Source organism: Elephas maximus, chromosome 3 (assembly GCF_024166365.1).
Source record: "Elephas maximus indicus isolate mEleMax1 chromosome 3, mEleMax1 primary haplotype, whole genome shotgun sequence".
In the NCBI taxonomy this organism is placed as follows: domain Eukaryota; kingdom Metazoa; phylum Chordata; class Mammalia; order Proboscidea; family Elephantidae; genus Elephas; species Elephas maximus.
In genome coordinates, this window is record NC_064821.1 from 198,909,466 (window position 1) to 198,933,687 (window position 24,222).

Below are 24,222 nucleotides of genomic sequence, written 5' to 3' on the forward strand. Positions count from 1 at the left end.
TATCTGAAGCAAATTCGGAGTTCATACAAAGACAGCTATCTGTAATGCTGGACAACCATTTCTGAATTCTTCTTCTGGGTGTACCCCAGGAACGTGATCCACAGGAGGGCATGGTGTCCTGAGGAAACCCCAGAGATTTCAGGAGGTAAAGCAAACCCACTGTGTATGTTTTATTTCCCTCTGAACATGTGTAAAGAGGTAAAATCACGGTTCAGTGCACATTTAGAATGGAAAATAAATCCAGAAGGGCAGTTAAGGGGGTTATGTGCACGGTTTAGGCAGTTCGACCAGCTTCACCTTAGTGAAACGCTATGTATCTGAACTGAGGATTCCTTTCCGTACCAATGCTTCCCCTCTCCTGCCCAGGCTGCTTCCCTAAATCACTACTCAACACCTAGTCATAGCAGCAACAGGAATGAGGCACTTCCTTGTATCCTACGGCCAAGTTCAATCTCAGGGACACCGAAGATTCAGGTGGGAATACGGCCTAACCAGAGTCGCCTGGGGCTAATGACACCAGTGCTACGTACTCTTATTTCATTCACAGCCATTTACTTCTTAAATAAGCCCGTACTTCCAAAATTTAAGAATAGGGTCTAGAAAACAATACGAGAGACTGAGACAGAACACTCTGGCTAAACAGCCAAGAATTGTTTTCTAGCCTAAGGGTGGCACTGTGAGTACTCTCCCTAGATCTAAGCGTCCAACCAGTCAAACGCACGGTGCTATGAAAATTAGTTTACAGGAAAGAAATAACAAAAATGTAGGAGGGAAGAGGGTTTTAGCTTTTGTTTTTAATTCTATGGATTTACTTGTTTTTGATGCTATGGGAACTGAAATATAACCATGACAACAAGTTTCTTTGTAAAGAAACTATTTTAGCATCCTGTCTACATGGTCAAAGTCACTCCAGCCTAGAACAGCTTTAGGCAAAGGGGAGAGATTTTATTTACTTTTAAAATCTCTGTAGTCTTCCATTAAAAGTGTAATATACAGGGGTCACTGAAAATTAATGTTCTTAGTGGGGGAAAAAAAAAACCCTTAAAAACACCAGGCAGAAAACATGTCAAAAGACTAATAGTTTCAGAAACAAAACTAGCTGTGGAGAAGTGGCTGCTCTAACCAGGGTTTTAGACAGGGAATGGGATAGGAGCTGATCTACTCCTTTTCATAGGGCCATCTCATTTTCTCAGCAACTCAGATTTTCACCAAGGCCAGGGTCACAAAAATAGAAAGGTTACCCTGTAGAAGCAAAATGAAGAAACTAAGGGGTACAGGTTATGAAGTACTGGCGCTACAGTTACATGATCCTGACAAAGAGAGCTCAATCTTTCTATGCCTCAATTTATTCACCTAAAACAAATAAAGCTCTCTCCCAAGAGATAAATGCAGAGTGTTTTAAGCTCTTGGGGTTGATTACGGACAGATTACTCAATAAGTAAGGTATGTGCTTACTTGCTAATCTGTAGCAGAGTTTTACCACGTCTCTGAAAAACAGGTGAAATTGGGCACTACAGATTAGTAAGTAAACACAATTAAGCCTGTTCGTACCCTGCTTACTAGTTAATCTGCCCCTGCTGGGGAACATGCAAAGAAGCTACAAAAATGATTAATCATGGCAATAATAGGGAAAAAAATCTTCTTCACATCAGAGAAAGGCAGCATACAAAACCAATTTTACCTTAAAATTAATGAGCAGGTATATACTCAGCAAAAAGGGAAAAAAAATAAGTATAGAGCAGACTGCAAGATTCCTCTGGGCTAAAGAACACCACACCCACAGCTCCAAGTCAAACTGTCTTCCTAAGATGTTGGCCAATTTCACCAGCTACCAGGGACTGAGCTAACACATACATGCAAAAGAAAAACTTCTCATGCCAATTTCACACAAAAAAATGCCTCTGATACAAGCTGGTCCAGGCACCAATTAACACATAAGGACAACTTGGTTTTCTGGCCATGACCTTCACATTCAGCCTCTCCATGTCACTCCAGCCGGTACTACTACTTCAAACCCTAAAGCAAAAACTTCTTGAAGGCTTACTGTCACTTATTCCTCCAAGCCAGGGTTCGGACCTCCTACTCTAAGCTTCTCCTATATTCCTCCCTTTACTTTCTATCCCTTCTATTATGGCTTATACTTCAATTCATCTCGGTCAACTCTCAGCCAGATTTTCTGTCTACATCATTTCACTCCAAATTCAATAAACTGTTGAAGTCATTTGCTCTGCCCAATTCCTTGTGGCCTAACAGTGGTTTTTCCCTTTGAACCTGATCCATGGGATAAGAACTCATTCTACTTTACAACTCTACCAGAGCAGAGCTAGTACTAGAAGGCTGATTGCTTGTCACCCACATTTGTACCCTTTCCAGTATAAACCCATTTTCTACCAATCTTCATCCTCTGAAGGTCGCAAGTAACCAGTAATTTTTTCCCCAAACCTAAAACATTTCCAACATTTAAGTAAACGTTAACTGTTTTAAGCTGGATTCTCTAGAGAAGCAAAACCAGTACTGCGTATTAATACATATACGGAGACTTATATCAAGGAAACAGCTCATGGAATCATAGGAATTGAAACGTCCCAAGCTCTCAGATCAGGAGAGAGGCCTTCTCCAATTCACGGAGCTGTAGAAGCTGGTGAACTCAAGACTAGCAGGTCGGAGAGCAGAGCTCCTGCTCACAGGCAGTGAAGATCAAGGAATCCCCAAGGTTGGCAGGCAAGACCTGATTCACACAGCTGCAGGGGCTGGCCAACCCAAGATAGGCATGTCAGGGAGCAGGACTCCTGTTCACAGGCCGTGAAGATTGACGAATTCCAAGGTAGACAAGTAATCTGCTAGCTCAAGTCCCAAGAACCAGAGGTCAGACAAGACAGCTTCTGGATCCAGAACATGCCAACAAACTTTGCAAGGCAAGGAGGAAGGAAGTAGGTGGCAGAAGGTGGAGAGATGAAGGCTGAGGGGGCAGTGAGCCACCACAGACCCCACCCCCGCCAGTACCACTCAGCAGATTCCATCATGGGGCTGATCACAAATTAAATTTCAACAAGGACATGATCACAACAGTACACAACTGCCAAAACACTGAGAATCATGGCCCAGCCAAGCTGACACACAATCTTAACCATCACAGTCTACCCCTTGTCAACTTTACATCTGTACACATCTCCCCAAACCATATGTAATCTCTGAATAAACACAATTACAAAATAATACTTGTGCCTAACATGATACAACACACAAAAACACCGTAGTCCCATTTACATCTTATATTTTGTTTAAGTGAAGAAAACAAAAATACTTGATGCACACATACAAAGCAGAAATACTCATAACAATTAGTCGTTTCTGCAACTGATCATGTGGCCGTAACTGGCATTTAGAACTACCTTCTTCCACCACCCATTCTGCATTCCCTTTGCCCCCAGCAAGCACTTCAGTTGGTTGAGGTTCTTTGCCTGGTGGGATGACCCAAGCCTTTATTCCTGAAGGGTCTGGGCCATTAGCAGTCATGTTGGAACTGGGTTGCCGCAGTTTTCCATTGACTTTAATCACAGAGCATGGTAGTACTAAGAGCCGCCCTAAGGGATCTCCTGCATTCCAGACATACTCTTCTTTATCTCCATTATGTAATATCAATCCGATTTCCTCTGTGGCAGTCTGGATCAATCACGCCAGCCAGTATGGTAACTCCTTTGCCTGTTGATCCAGGGGAATAAGGAGCCCAAAGTGGCCAGGTGGCATTCTTAGCTTCCAGTTCAATGGAATTAGTGACGTGTCTCTAGGTGGGAGCATTCCTTCCTTTGGAACTAAGCCCTTTAGGCCTGCAGACCATATGGCTGAGGAGACAGGAAGCAAAAATCTTGCAAGCAGGTCACTAGGGATAATAGTGAGTGGTGCCACTCCCATTTCCACCCCTTGATTCCTGGACCCATGAATCCTTGCTACGGGAGAAAAAATACCATATATTGGATGCTGATTTAGGGCACATACAGCCTCCTGGAGAACATTACCGCAACCCAGCAAGGTACTGTCACTAGCCGGTGCCATAATTCTCTCTAAGAGGCCATTCCATTTCTATCAAGCCAGCTGCTTCAGGATGATGGGAAACACGATACGACCAGCGAATTCCACGAGCGTGGTCCCACAGCCACGCTTCATTTGCTGTGAACTAAGTCCCTTGGTGGATAAAACATTCTATAAGTCCATGGATGGTAGTTCTGGCAGAAGCATGGCATGCAGGGAAGGCAAATCCATATCCAGATTAATTGTCTATTCCAGTAAGGACAAAACACTGCCCTTTCCATGATGGAAGTGGGCCAATGTAATCAACTTGCCACCAAGTTGCTGGCTGATCACCTTGAGGGATAGTGCTATATCAGGGACTCAGTGCTGGTCTCTGCTCCTGGCAAACTGGACACTCAGCAATGGCTGTAACCAAGTCAGCCTTGGTGAGTGGAGGTCCATGTTGCTGTGCCCATGCATAACCTCCATCCCTGCCACCATGGCCACTTTGTTCATGAGCCCATTGGGCAATGATGGGAGTAGCTGGGGAAAGAGGATTAGTGGTTTCCACAGAACACACATATCCTATCCACTTGATTGTTAAAATCATCCTCTGCTGAGGTCACCTTCTGGTAAGCATTCACATGAGACACAAGTATCTTCACTTCTTTGGCCCATTTGGAGAGATCTATCCACATACCTCTTCCCCATAAATTCTTGTCTCCAATTTTCCAATCATGTTTCTTCCAAGTCCCTGACCATCCAGCCAAACCATTGGCCACAGCCCATGAATGAGTATACAGTCGCACATCTGGCCATTTCTCTTTCCAAGCAAAGTGAACAACCAGGTGCACTGCTCGAAGTTCTGCCCATTGGGAGGATTTCCCTTCACCACTGTCCTTCAGAGAGGTCCCAGAAAGGGGCTATGGTGCTGCTGCCATCCACTTTCGAGTGGTACCTGCATATTGTGCAGAACCACCCGTAAGTCAGGCACAAGTTTGCTCTTCTTCAGTCAACTGGTCATAAGGAACTTCCCATGAGGCCATACGTGCAGACTGGGAGATGGAAGGTAATGTGACAGGAATAGAGACCATGGGCATCTTAGCCACTTCCTCATGCAACCTGGGCTGCTAAGCTTGCATGGTGACTTGGTGTCCCATGGTTAAGCATTCAGTCTCTAATAAGGTCCAGTAACAAGCAAAAGCTGTTTCTCAAAAGCAAAGTACTTATCTGTAGAGGATGGCAGGGCTTTGCTCCAAAATCCTAGGGGCCTATGCTGTGATTCACCAATAGGGGCCTGCCAAAGACTCCAAACACCATCTCTATGTGCCACGGACACTTCAAGCACCATTGGACCGTTAGATCATTCAACCTGACTGGCAGAGCAGCATGCACAGCAGCCTGAACCTGTTGGAAAGCCTTCTCTTGTTCTGGGCCCAACTCAAAACTAGCAGCTTTTCAAGTCACTTGATAAACAGGCTGGAGTAGCACACCCAAATGAGGACTACGTTGCCTCCAAAATCCAAAGAGGCCCACTGCGGCACTGTGCCTCCTTTTTAGTTGAGGGAGCAGCCAGATGCAATAACTTATATCCTTCACTTTAGAAGGAGTATCTTGACATGCGCCACACCACTGGACCCCTAGAAATGTCACTGAGGTGGAAGGCCCCTGAATTTTCATGGGATTAATTTCCCACCCTCTAGCACCCAAGTGTTTTACCAATAAATACAGAGTCCTTGACATTTCTTCCTTGCTATGTCCAATTAGCATAATGTCATCAATGTAATCAATCAGTGTGACATCTTGTGGAAGGGAAAGGCAATAAGGTCCCTGCAGACTAAATTAGGACATAAGGTTGGAGAACCGATATAGCCTCGAGGTAGGCAAGTGAAGGTGTATGGCTGGCCTTGCCAGCTGAAGGCAAACTGCTTCTGGTGGTCCTTTGAGATAGGTATGGAGAAAAAGGCATTCGCCAGGTCAACAGCTGCGCACCAGGAGATGTAGTAATTCGCTCAAGCAATGAACTACACCTGGAACAGCAGCTGCAATCAGCGTCACCACCTGGTTAAGTTTTTGATAATCCGTCATTCTCCAAGATCCATCTGTTTTCTGCACAGGCCAAATAGGAGAGCTGAATGTGGATGTGGTGGAAATCACCACCCCTGCATCCTTCAAGTCCTTGATGGTGGCAATAATTTCTGCAATCCCTCCAAAAATGTGGTACTGCTTTTGGTTTACTATTTTCCTAGGTAGGAGCAGTTCTAATGGCTTCCACTTGGCTGTTCCTACCATAATAGCCCTTACTCCATTTCAGGGATACCCTTTCCAGGATAAACCTATTAACTACCAACCTTCATCCTCTTGAAGGTCGTATGTAAACAGTAATCCTTTCCCCAAACCTAAAACATTTCCATCATTTATGTAGTTATTAACATTTTTGACTTCCTGGACAACTTTTTCTATACTTATCTCTCTAGAAATAAGTCTAATTATCAGCCTTTAGATTTTGTTCCCTAAACTTACATTTTACTTGTACGCTATGTAAAACCAGTGACATCTCTTATCAACACCAGTATTCATACACGAGATTTGCTACAATAATTTTTAGAGACTAACAATGCAGTAAATAATCTACATATCCACCTGAGGTGATGGTTAAATAAACCGTTGTACACCAATGCTATGACACATATGCTGTGGTTAAAGATGAGGTGGCCTTTTTACGATCTGACATAGAAAGATCTCTAAAACATGTTACAATGTGAAAAAAAACAAAATTTAAAAATATCGATACGGGCTCAAACATACCCACAATTGGGAGGATGGCGCAGGACTGGGCAATGTTTCACTCTGTTATACGTAAAGTTGCCATGAGTCAGAGACGACTGGATGGCAACTAACAACATGTTTACGTATGGAGTCCCTAGGTGGTGCACTGTTGATGTGGTTGGCTGCTAACTGAAAAGCTGGAGGTTCAAGGCTACCCAGAGGTACCTCAGAAGAAAGGCCTGGTGATCCACTTCTAAAAGATCAGTCATTAAAACACCTATACAGCACAGTTCTACTCTTGACAGACATAGGGTCGCCATGAGTTGGAAATGACTCGACAGCAACACGTGTTGTTTTTTAAGTTTATATACCCGTTGCCGTCGTGTCGATTCCGACTCATAGCAACCCTATAGGACAGAGTAGAACTGCCCCGTATGGTTTCCAAGGAGCACCCGGTGGATTTGAACTGCCGACCTTTCGGTTAGCTCACTCATGTAGAAAAGTGTATGTGCACATTAGCCAGGTACATATTCCAAAACTTAACCATAGTTACTGACAGCTAGAAAAATGGGGGCAATGCATGTGGGGGTATTTACACTTTAGCCACATTTTATCACGTAAACCTCTTAAACAAAAATGTATTTATAAATTAAAAAAGAGCAGTAAAAATTGAAAAAAATAATCAATTCAAACCGTAGAGCCAGACACTACGCTATTGTAAAGATAAAGAAACAGGTTCAGAAAGGTTAAGAGATTTGCCCAAGATCACATCACTGGTAGTGCCTGAGTTCAGATTTGACCTAGGTCTGCCTGGATGTAAATAAGATGCTATGTTCTACACCACAGCTGAAAGGGGATATAATTTATCCATGAGTCTCATATTCATGTGAAAATTGGCTGCGATTATAGATTATAGTATATAAAGCTCTACTATACTATCAATATTCAAGATTTACTGTCTGCGTGTTCCTATATGTGACAGAATTGAAATGTGAACAAGATCTTATCTCTAAGCTGCTTTGTAGAGTACACAAAACAGCATCATTGCTTCTCGCGGAGAAGCTGAGTTGTACCCAAGCAAATGGAGAACAGAAGATCGTCAAGTAATTAAAGCAGACATATAAGTAAATGGAACCTTGTTTTAGAAATGAAGGTAGACTAATAATTCGCTGCTGAGAAACAAATAACCACAAGGAAATAAAGAATTCCTCTAATCCTTAAACTGTCTCTTATCATGCATAGGTACAAAGGGACTATTCTAATGGACCACAGAGTTGAACACTGCCTAGGTCACAGGGAGTATCTTCAAGGCCAAGGATTCCAGTTCTGCCAAGAAACTATTATTACACTTACGAAGCTGGCCGGTCTTGTCTGAGGTCAATGGTGAAGACAACTGCATCTTCACCTGCAGATAGGAACGTACAGGGAGAGTCTGGCTCCAGGGCCAACTGAAGGAGAAAAGGGAAAGAATGAGGTTTCTAAAGAGTAGAACTAGGGATCATCTAATTCATCCCTTTATCTTTAAAAAGGACTCCATTTAAAATGTCTTAGCAAGAAAAATGTCTACCCTTTTGTTATAAAATATTAGGAAAGGAGATAATTTAAATCCATGCTCTCATCTTCTGTATGAATTATTTATATCTTGTTTATTCTATACAAGGCAAAAGGACAACTGACTTGCTATTTCAATTATGGCCCCGAAGGATCTGAACGGAGATACCAAAGGGAAACAGCAGTATTAAGGGCTCACCTCAATCAAAATCTATTCCATGCCCTCAAGTGCCAAGAGAAAGAGTTCAACTTTCATTTCCTACACATTAGTTTTTTATAAATTATCTAGTGGGTTGAGGGTAGGCTTAAGAGTCAAAGAAATAGGTGTTTTCACATTTCCTGAGCCATCTGGCCTAGAAGTTCATTATTACCCCTAGGGGACACTCCAGGACACCCACAGATCTGCTTAGAGTTTGTAAGAAGAGAGGATCATCCTCGCTCCATGGCATGGAAGAACATTGTGCCTACCCCAAGACTGGGAAGCTCTTAGCTCCTCACTGGATGCCACCATGAGTGTACTCCCAGCTTGAAAACGAGGCTTCCAGAAACAGTGCTATTTGTGAGATGAGAGTTGTAAGCAGGAAAGCTTTAACTCTCACGTATGAGAAACCAACCATTAGCACTTTGGGACTGTTAAAACGTAGAGGTTTGGAAGCACAGGAAACACCAGATTTCCAAACCAACCACAGCTCAGGGTCTAGGTATAATTAAGTGAATGTTCCATGTTCATCATCTAGGGATCTCTCAAATATTTGTCTTTCCAAGAAGGTAAGACTGGCTGATTTTTCTCCCTCCTTATCTGTGAAATTTAGGATTGAAATAGGGTGAGGCAGGCGACCAGCTCCACCTTGTATAACAAAGTGGAAATAATGGGCAGAAATGGGGGAAGAGGCCTTGGCTGAGCTCCACAAAGATTCTAGATTGCACAAAATTTGGGACATGAGCTTACTTACCTTGTGGGAAGCTCCCTTGTGCTGAGCCACACGTTTGGTATTCTTGCAGCACTGTGTGGCAGAGAGTTCTGCTACCCGCACCTGCCCATCACGGGCACACATGGCCAGGGTGGAATCACCACTGTTAGGAAGGAACTTGGCCTGGGGTGGTAAAAATGAAAAAAGAGACACACAAAAAGAAGTCAAAATACGAATGAGAGGGAAAAATGTGATGATGACCCCAACTCATCCTCTTTTCTAATGCAATGGCTGGAAACTTAGCTTTCCCACTCTTACACAGTTTGCTAAAATGCAATTACTACCAGGAATTAAAAAAGAGGGAGAGAAAGAACACCCTTTGACGTAAGAGAGCATTTCAGGTGGCTCTGGAAGCCTGAATTCACAGTACACAGTTAAGAGTTCAGGTGCACTAGAATTGCACCTAGTAGGGAAGAAAAGAAACCAAACAGGAAAGTCTATCTTGATTTGGGAAGCAAACATAAATTTGCTACCAAAACAAAAAAGGAAACTGAGGAGGATACTGGGGAAGGAAAGAGAGTATGCTTAGGCAAAAATGGCTAGTACCTTTTCTCCCTAACATGGTGCCTGGGGGTGAAGAGTAAAATCTCCAGGGAGTAATAATAATATTCATAGAGTAGAACTGCCCCGTATCATTTCTAAGGAGGGCCTGATGGAATTAAACTGCCAACCTTTTGGTTAGCACCCTAGCTCTTAATCACTAGGCTACCAGCGTTTCCAGGTAATATTTATCAAATGTTAATTAAGTACCAGGCATGGGTCTAACTGTTTAGCCTCAATTATTACTTAATCCTCATAGCTCTATGCATTATTTGCCCCACTTTACAGATAAACTGAAAACAGAGGTTAAGACTTGGCCAAGAACACAACTAGTGAGAGGAAGAGCCAAGATTTGAACCCAGGCAGTCTGACTCAAGAGGCTACGCTGTTATAACATACTGTCTCCTAAGAAAGCACATTTAATACTCTCCTACAGGGTCACCATGAGTCGGAATCGACTCGACAGCAGTGAGTTTGGTGGTTTTTTTTTGGGGGGGGGTGGGTAATGAGTAGCAGGAAGCACTGGTGGCGTAGTGGTTAAGTGCTCCAGCTACTAACCAAAGGGTTGGCAGTTCAAATCCGCCAGGCACTCCTTGGAAACCCTACAGGGCAGTTCTACCCTGCGCTACAGGGTCACTATGAGTCGGAATCGACTTGATGGCACTGGGTTTGGTTTTTTTAATGAGTAGCGGTTAAGTGCTACAGCTGCTAACCAAAATGTAAGCAGTTCAAATCTACCAAGCGCTCCTTGGAAACTCTATGTGGCAGTTCTACTCTGACCTATAGGGTTGCTATGAATCGGAACTGATTTGACAGCAGTGAGTTTTTTTTTTTTAATAAGTTTCGGGAAACCCTGGTGGCATAGTGTTTTAAGAGCTACAGCTACTAACCAAAAGGTGGGCAGTTCGAATCCACTAGGCACTCCTTGAAAACTCTATGAGGCAGTTGTACTCTGTCCTATAGGGTCGCTATGAGTCAGAGTCAGAATCGATTTGACTTGACAGCAATGGGTTTGGTTTTTAAATGAGTTTCAAGCACCCTACCTATAATGAGGCTTCTAACAGTCCTTATGTTTAAGGAGACAAAATGCTATTGTGGAACTTTCAGGGTATTTATTCCTCTAAATCATTATGGGAGCCAAGGTAGGGCCAGGAGTCCTGACGTCCAATTCCTACCTCAACTCACTATCAGCTCCAACTCCAGGCAGCAGCTCAGACCTATCTAACCTGGGCTGATTTCTCAAGTGCTATTCTGCTCCCTTGCCTCACCTGGAAGACATTACTTTTGTGGCCACTCTCAAAGTCCAGTACGGGCTGCCGCCGCACCCAGTCCCACACCACCACCTTCAGATCATCACTGCCACTGGCCAGCCAGGTGCCACGCTGGTTAAAGTGCAAAGTATTGACACAACCGGTATGGCCTTCAAGCCCGTGCTGCAGGCGGAAACGCTGCACAAAGACTCTTGCCCCACAGGCCTCATAAACAAAGCGGGCACTTGAACCCAGCTCCCGCTCCCGAAGAGCAGGAAGGGCTTGCCAGCGAGGTCGGGGCAGAGCTGATGTCTCTGAGGACACCCAGTCCTCCAGGGCCCGCTCATCATCTGATGAGTCCTGTTCACGGTTGGCCCGCTTGCGCTGTATACGACGTCGAGGCTGCTCTTCTTCCTCCTCCTCTTCTTCCTCTTCCTCCTCTGAGCGGTCATGGACTCGGTTTTCATCATTGATGGAGTAATGGCCAGTGTCTTCCATGCTGTCAGAGTCCTTGTCTTCACCTGAGCTCTCTGTGTCTGTGCCTCGACTTTCTGTGCTAGTGCGAGTGGGGCCGCCATCATCGCCAGTCAAGCTCAAGCTCAGGTCTGAGGCCTCCACTTCAATGCCTGAGGATGTCTCTCGCCCCTCCTCAGCTCCAGACATCTCCTCTGGACTGCTGGACAGGCTTCCTGGATGTCAATGAGGAATGGGCAGGTGAGGAGGAAACATAAATAGCAATCAGAAGGATTTTTCATCCTAAGTCTAATAAATCATCACATCAAAGGACCCAGAAACCTACTTTGGTCAAAGTGTTTTCATTACAAATATAGAGAGTACCTTCTGAGAAGGAAACTTGTAAGGGACAAGAAATTTAAAAAGATTAAGATTAAAGCCACACAAAAATAAAGGTATTTCAAAACAAGTCAAGAACTGCAGGACAATCTAAGCTTACAGTAAGTTCTCAGGAAGGAAACATTGGCAGATTGTACTTAAATGTGCCTGATACAACTACCTTAGGCTCTATTCTGTTGGATGGGAATCCATTAGTTACAGCACATAACTAAACTGAATATAAGGAAAAAGAACAACCGTTCCTATCAAGAGCTGGTTTAGCCATTTTCTTAGGGAAAGATGGAAAACTAAGTAAAATCTCCCTGAACTACGGATGGGGAGTTGGGACCATTTTCCACTTCAAGAAAGCATCACTACCTCCCTCCTCCTATATTCTAAGTTCCTTCACACTAACATCCATTTACGACACTCATCACTGAGATCAAATCCACTAGGAATCGAGAAAGAAGTGGGAAGAAGTGTGAATTGTCATCATATATGCGTTCTCAGTCACCTTTTACTTGTAATGTATTCTAACTTTTTTCCTTTAATGATTTTAATACTGTTTGTAGTCACAGAAATTCTTTGAGACAAGATTTATCAGGAATCATGTATAAAGCTGATAAAAAACAGGGCTACTACAGTGGGTGCCTGAGAAAGTTCATTGTATAGGACTGCCATGTTGACAGTTATAAAATAACCAGGTCACTTCAAGTGATCTAATCCCTACAATTAGATACTTATACTCTCCTCTTTAACAACAGCCAAATCATATTCCAGTCACCACTGGGGGAATGTTCTAGAGCTAAAGTGGCAACTTCTAACTTAATCTAAGGTCTAACTGTGAGGAAAAACCAAACCAAAAACCAAACCTGCTGCCGTCGAGTCGATTCCGACTCATAGCGACTCTACAGGACAGAGCAGAACTGCCCCAGAGAGTTTCCAATGAGTGCCTGGCGGATTTGAACTGCTGACCTCTTGGTTAGCAGCCGTAGCACTTAACTACTATGCCACCAGGGTTTCCACTGTGAGGAAAGGAAGGGGAAAATGAGTTTTAAACACCACTCATGCCATCTTCCTTTCCTCAGATGACTATAAATTCCATCCTATTCAAAAAACACAGGCTGTTAGGAAAGGCAGAGCAGCTGTGTGTGACTCCGGTGTAAGCAATACAACTCTAAGACCACACTGATGTCTTCGGATTCAGAGTTTGAGTACCTTGCCCAGTCACCTGGATTAGCGATTTCTGAAAATCTTTGAAGCAGTGGGAACCCTTTTTCAATGAATTCTTATGCAAAACCCAATAGAGAAAACAGATTAATTCAAGTAGTGACAGAAGGCTGGGAGACACGTAAACAAACACTGCTTTTCAAAAATCACCACAACTAAGAGCACAGTGTGAAAATGACTAAGGTGGGAACTGAAAGAAAAAGGCAGAGTTCAGCAATTTTGAGTCTAGGAATCACATTTGCTGACCCTGCTTAGTGTATTCTAAACAACAAAAAAAAAACACCAAAACCAATGCCGTCAAGTCGATTCCGACTCATAGCAGCCCAGTGTATTCTGAGCAAGTTAAATAGCTATGTTTTTAAAACTGACAGGCTTGAGATTGGGAGTGGTGGGAAAGAATAAAAATATCACACCTAACAGGTCTGTGGAGAAGGAAAAATAAAACATCAAAACTCCTAGTAATTACTGTTAAACGAGGCTTCTTATGCATTATGATTCACAAACTCAGATGCCTCTGGAGACCCTACCACGTTAACATCAGGGCCAGAATGCATCACAAGCTCAGCAAGAGGGTCCCAGCAGGTACGGGAATACGGGGTGGAGGGAAGGAGCTGGCCATCTCATTAGGAGGAGGGCAGCTAGGAGTATATAGCAAGGGTATATAAATTTTTGTATGAGACTGACTTGATTTGTAAACTTTCACTTAAAGCACAATAAAAATTTAAAAAAAAAATGAAAAGAGCGTTCCAACAGCCAACGACCAAGATCTAGCTCAGGGGCTGGCATTTTTTTTTTTTTTTTTTCGGTAAAGGGCCAGACAGAAAAAAATTTAGGTTTTACAGACCATATAGGTCTCTGTTACAACTACTCAACTCCACTCATGAAAGTAGCCACAGACACTACATGAACAAATGGGCACGGCTCTGTTCCAAAAAAACTATTTATAAAAACAGGCAGTGAACTGGACTTGGGCTGTGGGTTGTAGTTTGCCAATCCCTATCTAAATGGCTAAGCTTCACCTAATGGCCAAGCTCCAAATCCAAAGTATACCTCAAACCTCTCTAGAACCCTGTGCCTTTTAACTAAGCCCAGTGAAATATCTGAACTTCTCCTTGATAGAAGGTGAATAATTGGCAAGGGTTAGAAAAGAACAAAGGAGCAATAAAACAGGAGGTTTAAAACATCACTCCCCTACTCCTCAACACCACCGCTCTACCAATCATACCAACTAGCATCCTGCCTGTACTCCTGGCCAGCAAAGTGTTGAGGAATGCTGGACTCTGTGCTGCCTAACTATATCCACTTGAAGGAGGCTTCTCTAGTTTAGAAGTTGGATCGGATTTCAAGCATTGGTTGAACAACCCAGGTAGCAGCTATTACTCTATCAGAATCTTGATATTCTGCCTTCAAATACGACCTAGACCTAATGACTTAACACTTGGCAGCACAGGCCCTCAGGGGGGAAAAAAGAGGAAAGAAAGTGCTAGCTTCAGTTGCGTTGGTTAGGTTTTAACTTCAACTCTATTATCTCTATCAAACTCTGATCCAAGACGGAATGGGACCTCTCAGTATAATTGGGGAGCCTCACCTTCTCAACACTCTCTTGTTCCTACCACCAATTCAATCTTATTTTTCTTTTATCACAACTTCTCCTATTTTGCCTGTTCTGTTCACCTTACAGCCTTTCAGAATTCCAAGCCACGTGACCTCTTAGAAGCACGGCTCTGTTGCTGGTCTTCTGAAAATAATCTAACAAAAGTTGAAGGAGCAAAAGTACCAAATAGTCCAAGATGTTTCCTATGTCATTTCCTATATGCAAAACAACACAGGAAAGGTTCACTCAGGAAAGATTCCCTTCCCTCCACTAAAATCCAAGTCTACACCGTATCTTTGAGGAGGAGGGAGAACCTCAGTTGACAGCAAAAATAGCTTTGCTTTCACTTTGACCCCTTACCATTAGCTAAGTCTGTGTTGCCATCTGTGCTGCTCCCTTTGCTGGACATCTTGAATGATGTTTGTGGCAGCCAGCCTGGATTTGGAAGAGGAAGAAAATGAAACAATTAGAAACAGCCCTGGGAAAGACAGTAAGAGGGACAAAGAGATTTAACAATGTACAGTCTTTGTCATTTTTATAAAAATGAATACTTTATGTTCTTTAATAGGGCTTTTCAGCTGCTGAAAAGCACCGCAGGTGGTAGTTGTTTTTTCCTTATGTCTCAGTTCCATAAAGAGTCACAATCTTTGAGAGGTCAACCACCAACTCTTTCCCTTTTACACTGAGTAACTGACAGTGCCTTTTCAGATGTGGAAGAGAGGACTGAAATAAAGCCCGTAACAGCAGGCATGTATCAAGTGACAGGTACTGCAAGCAGAGTCTCGATCAAAAGGCCAGCTTTGGCACTGCCATCCAGGCTCCAAGAGTCTTGTTATAAACACTAGTCACGTGTAGCCGCAAACCCTGTAAAGCACTTGTCTCCACACGGAGAGGCGGTCAGATCTGAGCACCCACAAAGGCAGAAGAAATCAAGCTCTTGGGGTAAGAACTTGGGCTTTATGTTCCACCCCAGACGCCTAGCTTCAAACTTATTACAGGCAGAGCTCTTGATTAAGGAGTAGGAGAGGGTGAGCTGGAATTAAAGCTCAGGAGCGCTCTACCGCTAAGAAACAACTTAAAAGTTTGTGCGGGTTCTCTGTTTTCTGTTAGGACAAACAGTTATGGAGTGGAAAGCTAGGGAAGAAAAGGGCAAAATTTCCATTAAGCCACCTCACCCCATTTCATAATATGGCAAATATTATTTCTCCTAATTCAACCAACTTTCACCAGACTTGCCTTTTTGAAAAAGCCCTACCTAGAAGTCAGCTGGGTACCTTGCTTTTATCCTCTTATGCCACTGTAAAACACTGTTATTTTCAGGGCTTCACTCCCACCGCCTGCAAATCTCGAAGAGCAAAGAATATTATTCAGACCAGAATTTTGTTAAGTCCTTTCGGTGCCTTGGACAAAAAAGCACTGGTAAACAACAAGGTATGATTATAACCCCTGTCCTTGTACCCAGGCACACTGACCTCTAATCTCTCAACAGCTCTTTCATTCTCATAACAATTATCCCAGAAGCAGCCCCATCCTTGTCTTTATCCCCCACTCTCTTCTACAGAAATCCAAATAGCTTCATAGAAAGTGTCCTCTGCCAAGAGACAGCTGCCCAAAGATTGCTCATAGTAGGCCAGGGCGGGGGAGTAGAAACAATGCCAGAGCGGGCTGAAGCTGAATTTGAGGGAAGGACACCTGGAAGGCAGATAATGAAAGACAATGCCAAAAAACCCACAGATTTGTGAAGTGACATACAAAGAAAAGCAGTGAAGAGCTGTTTGCAGAACAGGCTGTTTTTCAACTCTTTCTTCTGTGCATATATTTTTGTACAGTGTTCCTCACAAGGCATTTGTTTTTCCCTCTCAATAGTCTCTGTATACATTTTTTAGCATCCCAGCAATATCTTCTCCCCAATCTAGGATACAAATTATATTAATTGCAAAACTCTTAAGAAGTGGGGAAACTGACTGCACTGTGTTTTAGGATTAAAAGCTGAGGTCATGGTCCTCGGACCCTTCGTTAGCCCAAGACTGGAACCATTCCTGAAACCAACTCTCCAGACAGGTATCGGACTGGACTATAAGATAATGATACTGGTGAGGAGTGAGCTTCTTGGCTCAAGCAGACACATCAGACTATGTGGGCGACTCCTGTGGAGGCGAGATGAGAAGGAAGAGGGGGACAGGAGCTGGGTGAACAGACCTGGGGAATACAGGGTGGAGAGGAGGAATGTGCTGTCTCATTAGGAGGAGAGCAGCTAGAAGCACACAGCAAGGTGTGTAACTCTGTATGAGAGACTGACTTGATTTGTAAACTTTCACTTAAAGCACAATACCACCTATGACTCACTCTCAAGAAGAATGAAAAAGCAGCTCCAGAGAGCCCTTCTCAAGACTGAATGTCACTAACTTCTATAGGAGCCCAGACTGCCTGTACTTTAGACTCTTATGGCTCTAGAAGGACACATTTGCCTTCCTACCCTCCATGACCATGAGGAACCAAAAGCCTAATCTCTACCGAGTTCTGACAAGTGGGAAAAGGGGAACCATGAGCTTCAATCCATAACCAGGGGCTGCAGAGCTAGTCTTCTGGAAAGATCGGTTTAAGGTTCTTCTAATAAGGGATCATCTCTTTGCAGAAAAAAGTTGACGGAATTTACTGCTAAATTGAGAAGCAAAAAATCTAGTGAATGCTTCTGTCAACCCTATTTAATCACTGAATTGTTAGGCACATGGCTTCAGCAGGCCACATTTTAGGCACAGAGGTTAGCAAAATCAGTCCTAGGCTAAGTCCAGGGTTCTAGTATTGGCTAAACCATTAGCATACTTGGCAACCTTGGATGAAATGCTTAATCCTCTCTTGACTCCATTTTCTCTATTTGTAAGATGGCCTCAATAATTTCAGAGATTGTATCGTTAAGTAGAATCACGTATGTTAAAACTTCTGCAAAAGGGTTCTATCGAATAGGGGTCTCAAAACTTTATGAACCTCTCTCGGTGAAAGCTTTGAGCACAAACCCCCGATATGTGTGTGTACACACACAGTCAATGCACGTTCAATATTAAACTTAATTTCTCTGGAAAAAAGAACAGAAATTTCAGTATTTTTTTTCTATACACCAATGGATCACCTTGTATATCCTCTGGGGTGCATACATTCCCACTTTGGGGGACCACTTCTCTAGAAAACCAACAAATGGTGGCAATAGTAACATACAACTACATTAGAGATGAACAGTTATTCTTACAAGGCAATACAGATTTCAGTGAAGAAACTTAAAACCACATCAATTCTTGGGCAGAAATTAGAGTAACTGCCCCAATAAAAGCAGGCAAGTATGCTATTATTGCGTCCTAGGTCTTAAGTATAGCGGCCAATCTATGCTCTCTTCCATCACCAAAGAATGCAATCTTAGCTTATAGCTACCTCTTGCATTCCCAACAATATCCACTGTTTTTACCTAGATCAACTTCCATGTCAAATCCAGTCCAGAGCCAACCATGCTGAGCTTGGAACAGCTGATGAGCTCACTGCCCCAGGTATCTGGGTGAGTTTAATTAGATTAGCTCTACCGTGTGCACTCTAAAAATAACCATAACCGCAGCTAAACTGAAGGTTGAAAAGTAAACTATTGGGGTGGGGGGGAGAAAAGACCCAGGTATCATTTCAGTTCCTACCTAAGAAATTCCAGTTGGCCTACATTTTTCTTAATAAGAACAATATGAATTATTAATGAGAATGAGGCCTTAAGTTTTTACCCAAGTATCTGACAAAGAATAACTAAAAACCAAGCAGAAAAGGAGTTTATAAACTGTCTAGGAGTACTTTCTATGTGGATGAGGTACCAAGCATCTCTTGCTTAAAACCAGTGGGGCTGATTTCTTTTTCCAATATTGATAAAACATCTATACAAGAAACTATGCATTCTAGAACAAGTGACTATCCAAATGCAAAAAAATAAAAAAAGACCTAGATCCATAGGTTATGCAATATACGAGAAAATGAAGACAAGCTAAACACTGCAAATAAATAATTGCAAAACATATAATAAAGGACGGTAACAAAAATACATTAAAAAAAACTACCACTACTCAATATTAAAAAAATAACTGGCAAAAGCTTTGGATACTTCACCAAAGATGTGTGGGTGGCAAATAAGCACTTGAAAAGATGTTCAACATTATTAGTCATTAAAAAAAACCACCAAACCCACTGCCATCAAGTCACTTCCAATTCATAGCGACCCTATAGGACACAGCAGAATTGCCTCACAGGGTTTCCGAGGCGCAGCCGGTGGATTTAAACTGCTGACCTTTTGGTTAGCAGCAAAGCTCTTAATCACTGTGCCACCAGGGCTCCCTATTAGGGAAATACAAATTAAAGCCACAGCGAAAAATGACGACACATCTAACAGAATGGTTAAAACGTAAAACAAGAAAAGAAAGCTTACTGTACCAACTGCTAATAATGGTGTCAGACAACTGAAACTCTCATATTCTGCTGGTAGGAATGTAAAATGTTACAGCCACTTTGGAAAAGTTTGGCGGTTTCTTATAAAGTTAGATGTACACTTAACATACATCCCAGAAATCCCACTCCTAGGTATTTACCTAAGCGAAATGAAAATATGTCCACAAAAAAACCTGTAAGTGAATGTTTTAGTGGCTTTACTCAGATTTGTCCAAAAACTGGAAACAGTCAAACGTCCCTCAGCTGGGTCACTGATAAACAAATTAGCAGAGATTAGAATAACTGCCCCAAGTAAAATGCCCACACAACGTACTACTCAGCAACAAAAAGAAGGAAACTACTGATCTATGGGAAAACATGGATGGGCCTCAAATACATCATGCTAAGTGAAAGAAGCCAGACTTAGTTACATGATATAGAACTCCATCTATAGTATCTTCTGGAAAAGGTAAAACTATAGAACAGAGAACAGATCGTGGCGGAGGAAGGGGATTAATAACAAAGAGACAAAACTTTTTGAAATGACGGAAATGTTCCATGACTCAATCACGATGGTGTTATATGACTGTGTTTTGTCAGAATTCAAAGAACAAGTCATTTTTTAAAAAAGGGTGAATTTTACTGTATGCAAATTAGGTAAATAAATCTGACCAGAGAGAGAACGGGGTAGGAAAAATAAAATCATGTCAAGTGTTATATGACAGACAAAGCCCAACAATTAAAAATACTTAATTCACCAGGCTGTGGTTATTAATAGAAGTTGGCTGAAGTGGTCGCTATGAGTTGGAATCGACTAGACAGCAACGGTTAAGTGGTCAATTTGTTACAGCAAATGAGAACAAACCGTCAGGTCTTTGCCTCACTTGAAAACAAATGTGCTGGAAGGGTTTCTGCTGCAGCCAAAGCTGCCTGTGTAATTTATCAGCAAACACATTAAGGGCAAAATGCATGTAGGAACAGACTCTGAAACTTGCTTTTAAACACAGAGCAGCTTAAAGCAAAAGGAAGAGATGAAGAAGTAAAAGAGCTGAACTGAAGATTTCAAAGGATGGCTCTAGAAGACAAAGTATTACAATGAAATGTGTAAAGACCTGGAGTTAGAAAACCAAAACAGAAGAAAACATGCTCAGAATTTCTCAAGCTGAAACAACTGGAAAAAAAATTCAAGCCTCGAGTTACAACACTGCAGGCTTCTATGCGCAAAATACTGAACAATGCAGGAAGCAACAAAAGAAGATGGAAGGAATACAGGGTCACTGTTCCAAAAAGAACTGGTTGATGTCCAACCATTTGAGAAGGTGGCACGTGATCAAGAACCAATGGCACTGAAGGAAGAAGTCCAAGCTGCACTGACGGCACTGGCAAAAAACAAGACTCCTGGAACTGATCAGAATACCAACTGAGATGTTTCAACAAACGGATGCAGCGCTGCAAGCACTCACTTGTCTATGAAATCTGGAAGACTGTTACCTGGCCAACTGACTGGAAGAGATCCATATTTGTGCCCATTCCAAAGAAAGGTGATCCAACTGACTGCGGAGATTATTGAAAAACATCACACACAAGTAAAATTTTGCTGAAGATAATTCAGAAACGGTTGCAGCAGTACATCAATAGGGAACTGTTGGGAATTCAAGCCAGATTCAGAAGAGGACACGAAATGAGGAATATCCCTGACAATGTCAGATGGATCCTGGTTGAAAGCGAAGCATACCAGAAAGATGTTTACCTGTGTTTTACTGACTACGCAAAGGCATTCGACTGTGTGAATCACAACAAATTATGCATAACTTTGCCAAAAAATGGGAATTCTAGAACACTTAATTGTGTTCATGAAGAACCTGTACACAGACCAAGAGGCAGTTGTCCAAACAGAACACGAGGATACTGCATGGTTTAAAGTCAGGAATGGTGTGTATCAAGGTTGTTTTCTTTCACCATACTTATTCAATCTGTATGCTGAGCAAATAATCCAAGAAGCCGGACCATATGAAGAAGAATGAAGCATCAGGATTGGAGGAAGACTCGTTAACCACCTTCGATACACAGATGACACAACCTTGCTTACTGAAGGTGAAGAGGACTTGAAGCACTTACTGATGAAGATAAAAGACTATAGCCTTCAATATGGATTACACCTCAACATAAAGAAAACAAAAAACTGCACAACTGGACCAATGAGCAACATCATGATAAACAGAGAAAATACTGAAGTTGTCAAAAATTTCATTTTACTTGGATCCACAAGCAATGCCCATGGAAGCAGCAGTCCAGAAATCAAATGACACATTGCACTGGGCTAATCTGCTGCAAAAGACCTCTTTAAAGCATTAAAAGGCAAATATGTCCACTTTGATGGCTCAGGTCTGCCTGACCCAAGCCATGGTATTCTCGATCACCTCATACGCATGTGAAAGCTAGACAATGAATAAGGAAAACCAAACAAAGTATTAACTGATGCCTTTGAATTATGGTGTTGGTGAAGAATATTGAATACAACATGGACTGTCAGAAGAATGAACGAATCTGTCTTGGAAGAAGTATAGCCAGAATGCTCCTTAGAAGCAAGAATGGTGAGACTTTGTCTCACATACTTTAAACATGTTATCCGGACAGAACAGTCCCTAGAGAAGAACCTCATACTTGGTAAAGCAGAGGGTCAGTGAAAAAGAGGAAAACCTTCAATGAGATGGACTGACACAGAGGCTCCAATAATGTGCTCAAACATAGCAATGACTGTGTGGAGGTTGCAGGACTGGGCAGTGTTTCATTCTGCTGTACACACAGTTGGCATGAGTTGGAACTGAATCGATGGCACCTAATAACAACATTAAGGGCAAGACCAATCTAAACTCTTAAAAAGTCTAGAGCCTATGAAAACTGATCTGAAACCTCTATTGTATCTCTGGCCTGATGGAAACATCGATATCTAGATAATATTACTATTCTTGATCGCTTTACTAAGACCTCGAACTCACTCTTAGTTCTCATGACTTGCATAAACCCAGCAGTCCCTCAGCCCAGCTCAGCAGTCTTGCCTGGCATGCTTCATGCAGCTTACTCAGTGCCCAGCTCTCCTACATAAATGCCCATATTTAAAGGAAACAAGGTTTTGGAATTTCCTCTGAAACTGAAAGGCGATGATGGTAGGAAATACTTCAGTTATTAGTAAGACAGATATTTGAGAGCCATGCAGTCTCTGGTTCCTCTTGGGAGGACAGATGTCCCATACCCCTCATAACTGACCAGCTGTTCAGGGCTGATCTTCACCCAAAATACAAATTTGCTTTTCAGGACCCAAAGTTCATCTGGAATCAACCAGTCCTACTTTCCCCACCCCAGTTTGTATTTTCAAGCCGAAATGGCTCATTTTAACTCCATTTTCCTTACCTTATTATCTTTCTGCTTCACTATAAACACTTCTCCAAACCAGCTTTCCTAATCCACACTGCCTTCCACACTCAATAGTACAGTGTTGAATTAATCAGAGAACCCCAGGCACTGAAATTCAAAGGATGGCCCCAAAGAGGCTGAAACCCATATTATAAAAAACACATTTGTAAGAGGACAGGCCCTTAATTCTGGGCCACTTTTGATTAAGTACTTTTAGGAATTGAATATACTGCAGTGTCTCCCCTGGTAGGCTGGAGAGAGGAGAAGAAAGAAAACTCTGAGCCAGGATCAGGGAAATTAATCTCTATTCCTACTGTGAGGAGACTTCACACCACGGAGCAACCCAACTGCACAGCAGCTCTTTGCTGCCCATCTTTATCCAAATTATAAACCTCTAGCACCACCCAGTGGCCCATCTGTATACAACATGCCAGTAATGCAATAATGTATAAGACAATACAGGAGCTACAAATATAAACCAGGCAGTCATAATCCCTTTGTAGCCAATAATCGATTCAGAAAAAATGAGAATACCACTACCTCTTATGCACGAGATAAAAGTATCGGTATCATAAAAAAGATGAATGGGATGCTGCTGCAGTTCAACGGAGGAAAAGATTAAATTTAGTTTCAGGGAGATGAGAAATGTTTCATGGAGAAATTAGCTTTGTAGGGAGGTTAGGATTTCAGTGGGTGCAGGTGAGAAAGGAAGACATTCTAGCTGGACCAGAACAAGAAAGGACATGGAAGCTGAAAAACCTGTTATGTTCAAGAAAATACATGCGCGGTCTCGTCTGGCTAGACGTTAGAACACAGCCGAGAAGTATAACAGAAGGCTGATGTATGTGTGCAGGCTGCGTATGCATTCTGGCTTTGAAAGGCAAAAGAAGGCATAGTTAGCTTATTTAGTAGGCAATGGAGAGTTACAAAGTTTCTGAGCAGAAAAATATCCAGCATTAGGAAGATTATTTTGTCCAGGATAACAAGATGGACTGAAGTGAACAGAAAAGGAAAGAAGCAAGTTCAAAAGCTATTATAGTAACGCAGATAAAGAAGTAATGAGGGCCTGTGTTAGGCTGATGGTGGAGGGAAGTGAAATGAGGGACTTAATGTGAGAAACACTGTAGAGGTAGAACTGACAGTATTCAGCTCCATCAGCAGCTATGGAAGCTCAAAGAGTCAAAAAAATTTGAGTCTGGAAGCCCAAAGAAAATCTAGTGGCATAACCAAGAAGCCGCCTTGTCGGGAAGAGGATGAGTGTGTGTAAAATCCAAGTTGACATGGAGAACCAATGTACGCCTGAAACTTGATAAATAAGGGCCAGGTACACAGACCTGTGAATTATCTACACAGAGAAGCTTCAAACTGAAATATCTTGTAAATTATACCTTAACCAAAAAAAAAAAAAAAAAATTAAGTTACCTAGGAAAGCCTTGAGAGAGAGAATGTTCAAGGAAAGAATCTAGGGAATATCTGCCCTTAGGAATGAGAAAGAGGGGGGAGACAGGGGAGAAAGGAATGGTCAGGGCAATAGAAGGAAAAATGAACTAAATGCCTTAAAAGTCAAGAGAGAAAAAGGTTTCAAGAAGGAGGGGACAGCCTCAAGTGCTAAAGAGAA

At 42.4% G+C, this 24,222-nt stretch overlaps 1 protein-coding gene across 7 annotated transcripts in view; it reads right to left on the reverse strand.

Moving 5' to 3' along the window:
* DCAF8 (DDB1 and CUL4 associated factor 8) overlaps positions 1-24,222 on the reverse strand; it is a 50,490-nt gene that overhangs the window by 18,818 nt on the left and 7,450 nt on the right. For 6 of the 7 annotated variants that reach the window (XM_049880966.1, XM_049880961.1, XM_049880965.1 and 3 more), the window contains 4 exons: positions 15,105-15,179; positions 11,108-11,778; positions 9,282-9,422; positions 8,131-8,225 (listed from right to left, as the gene is read on the reverse strand). In XM_049880966.1, coding sequence (XP_049736923.1) covers positions 8,131-8,225; positions 9,282-9,422; positions 11,108-11,778; positions 15,105-15,153 — 956 coding nt within the window. In that variant the 5' untranslated portion in view covers positions 15,154-15,179. Of the gene's footprint in view, positions 1-8,130; positions 8,226-9,281; positions 9,423-11,107; positions 11,779-15,104; positions 15,180-15,999; positions 18,690-24,222 lie in introns of those variants that run through there. The other variant, XM_049880968.1, reaches the window with a different exon arrangement.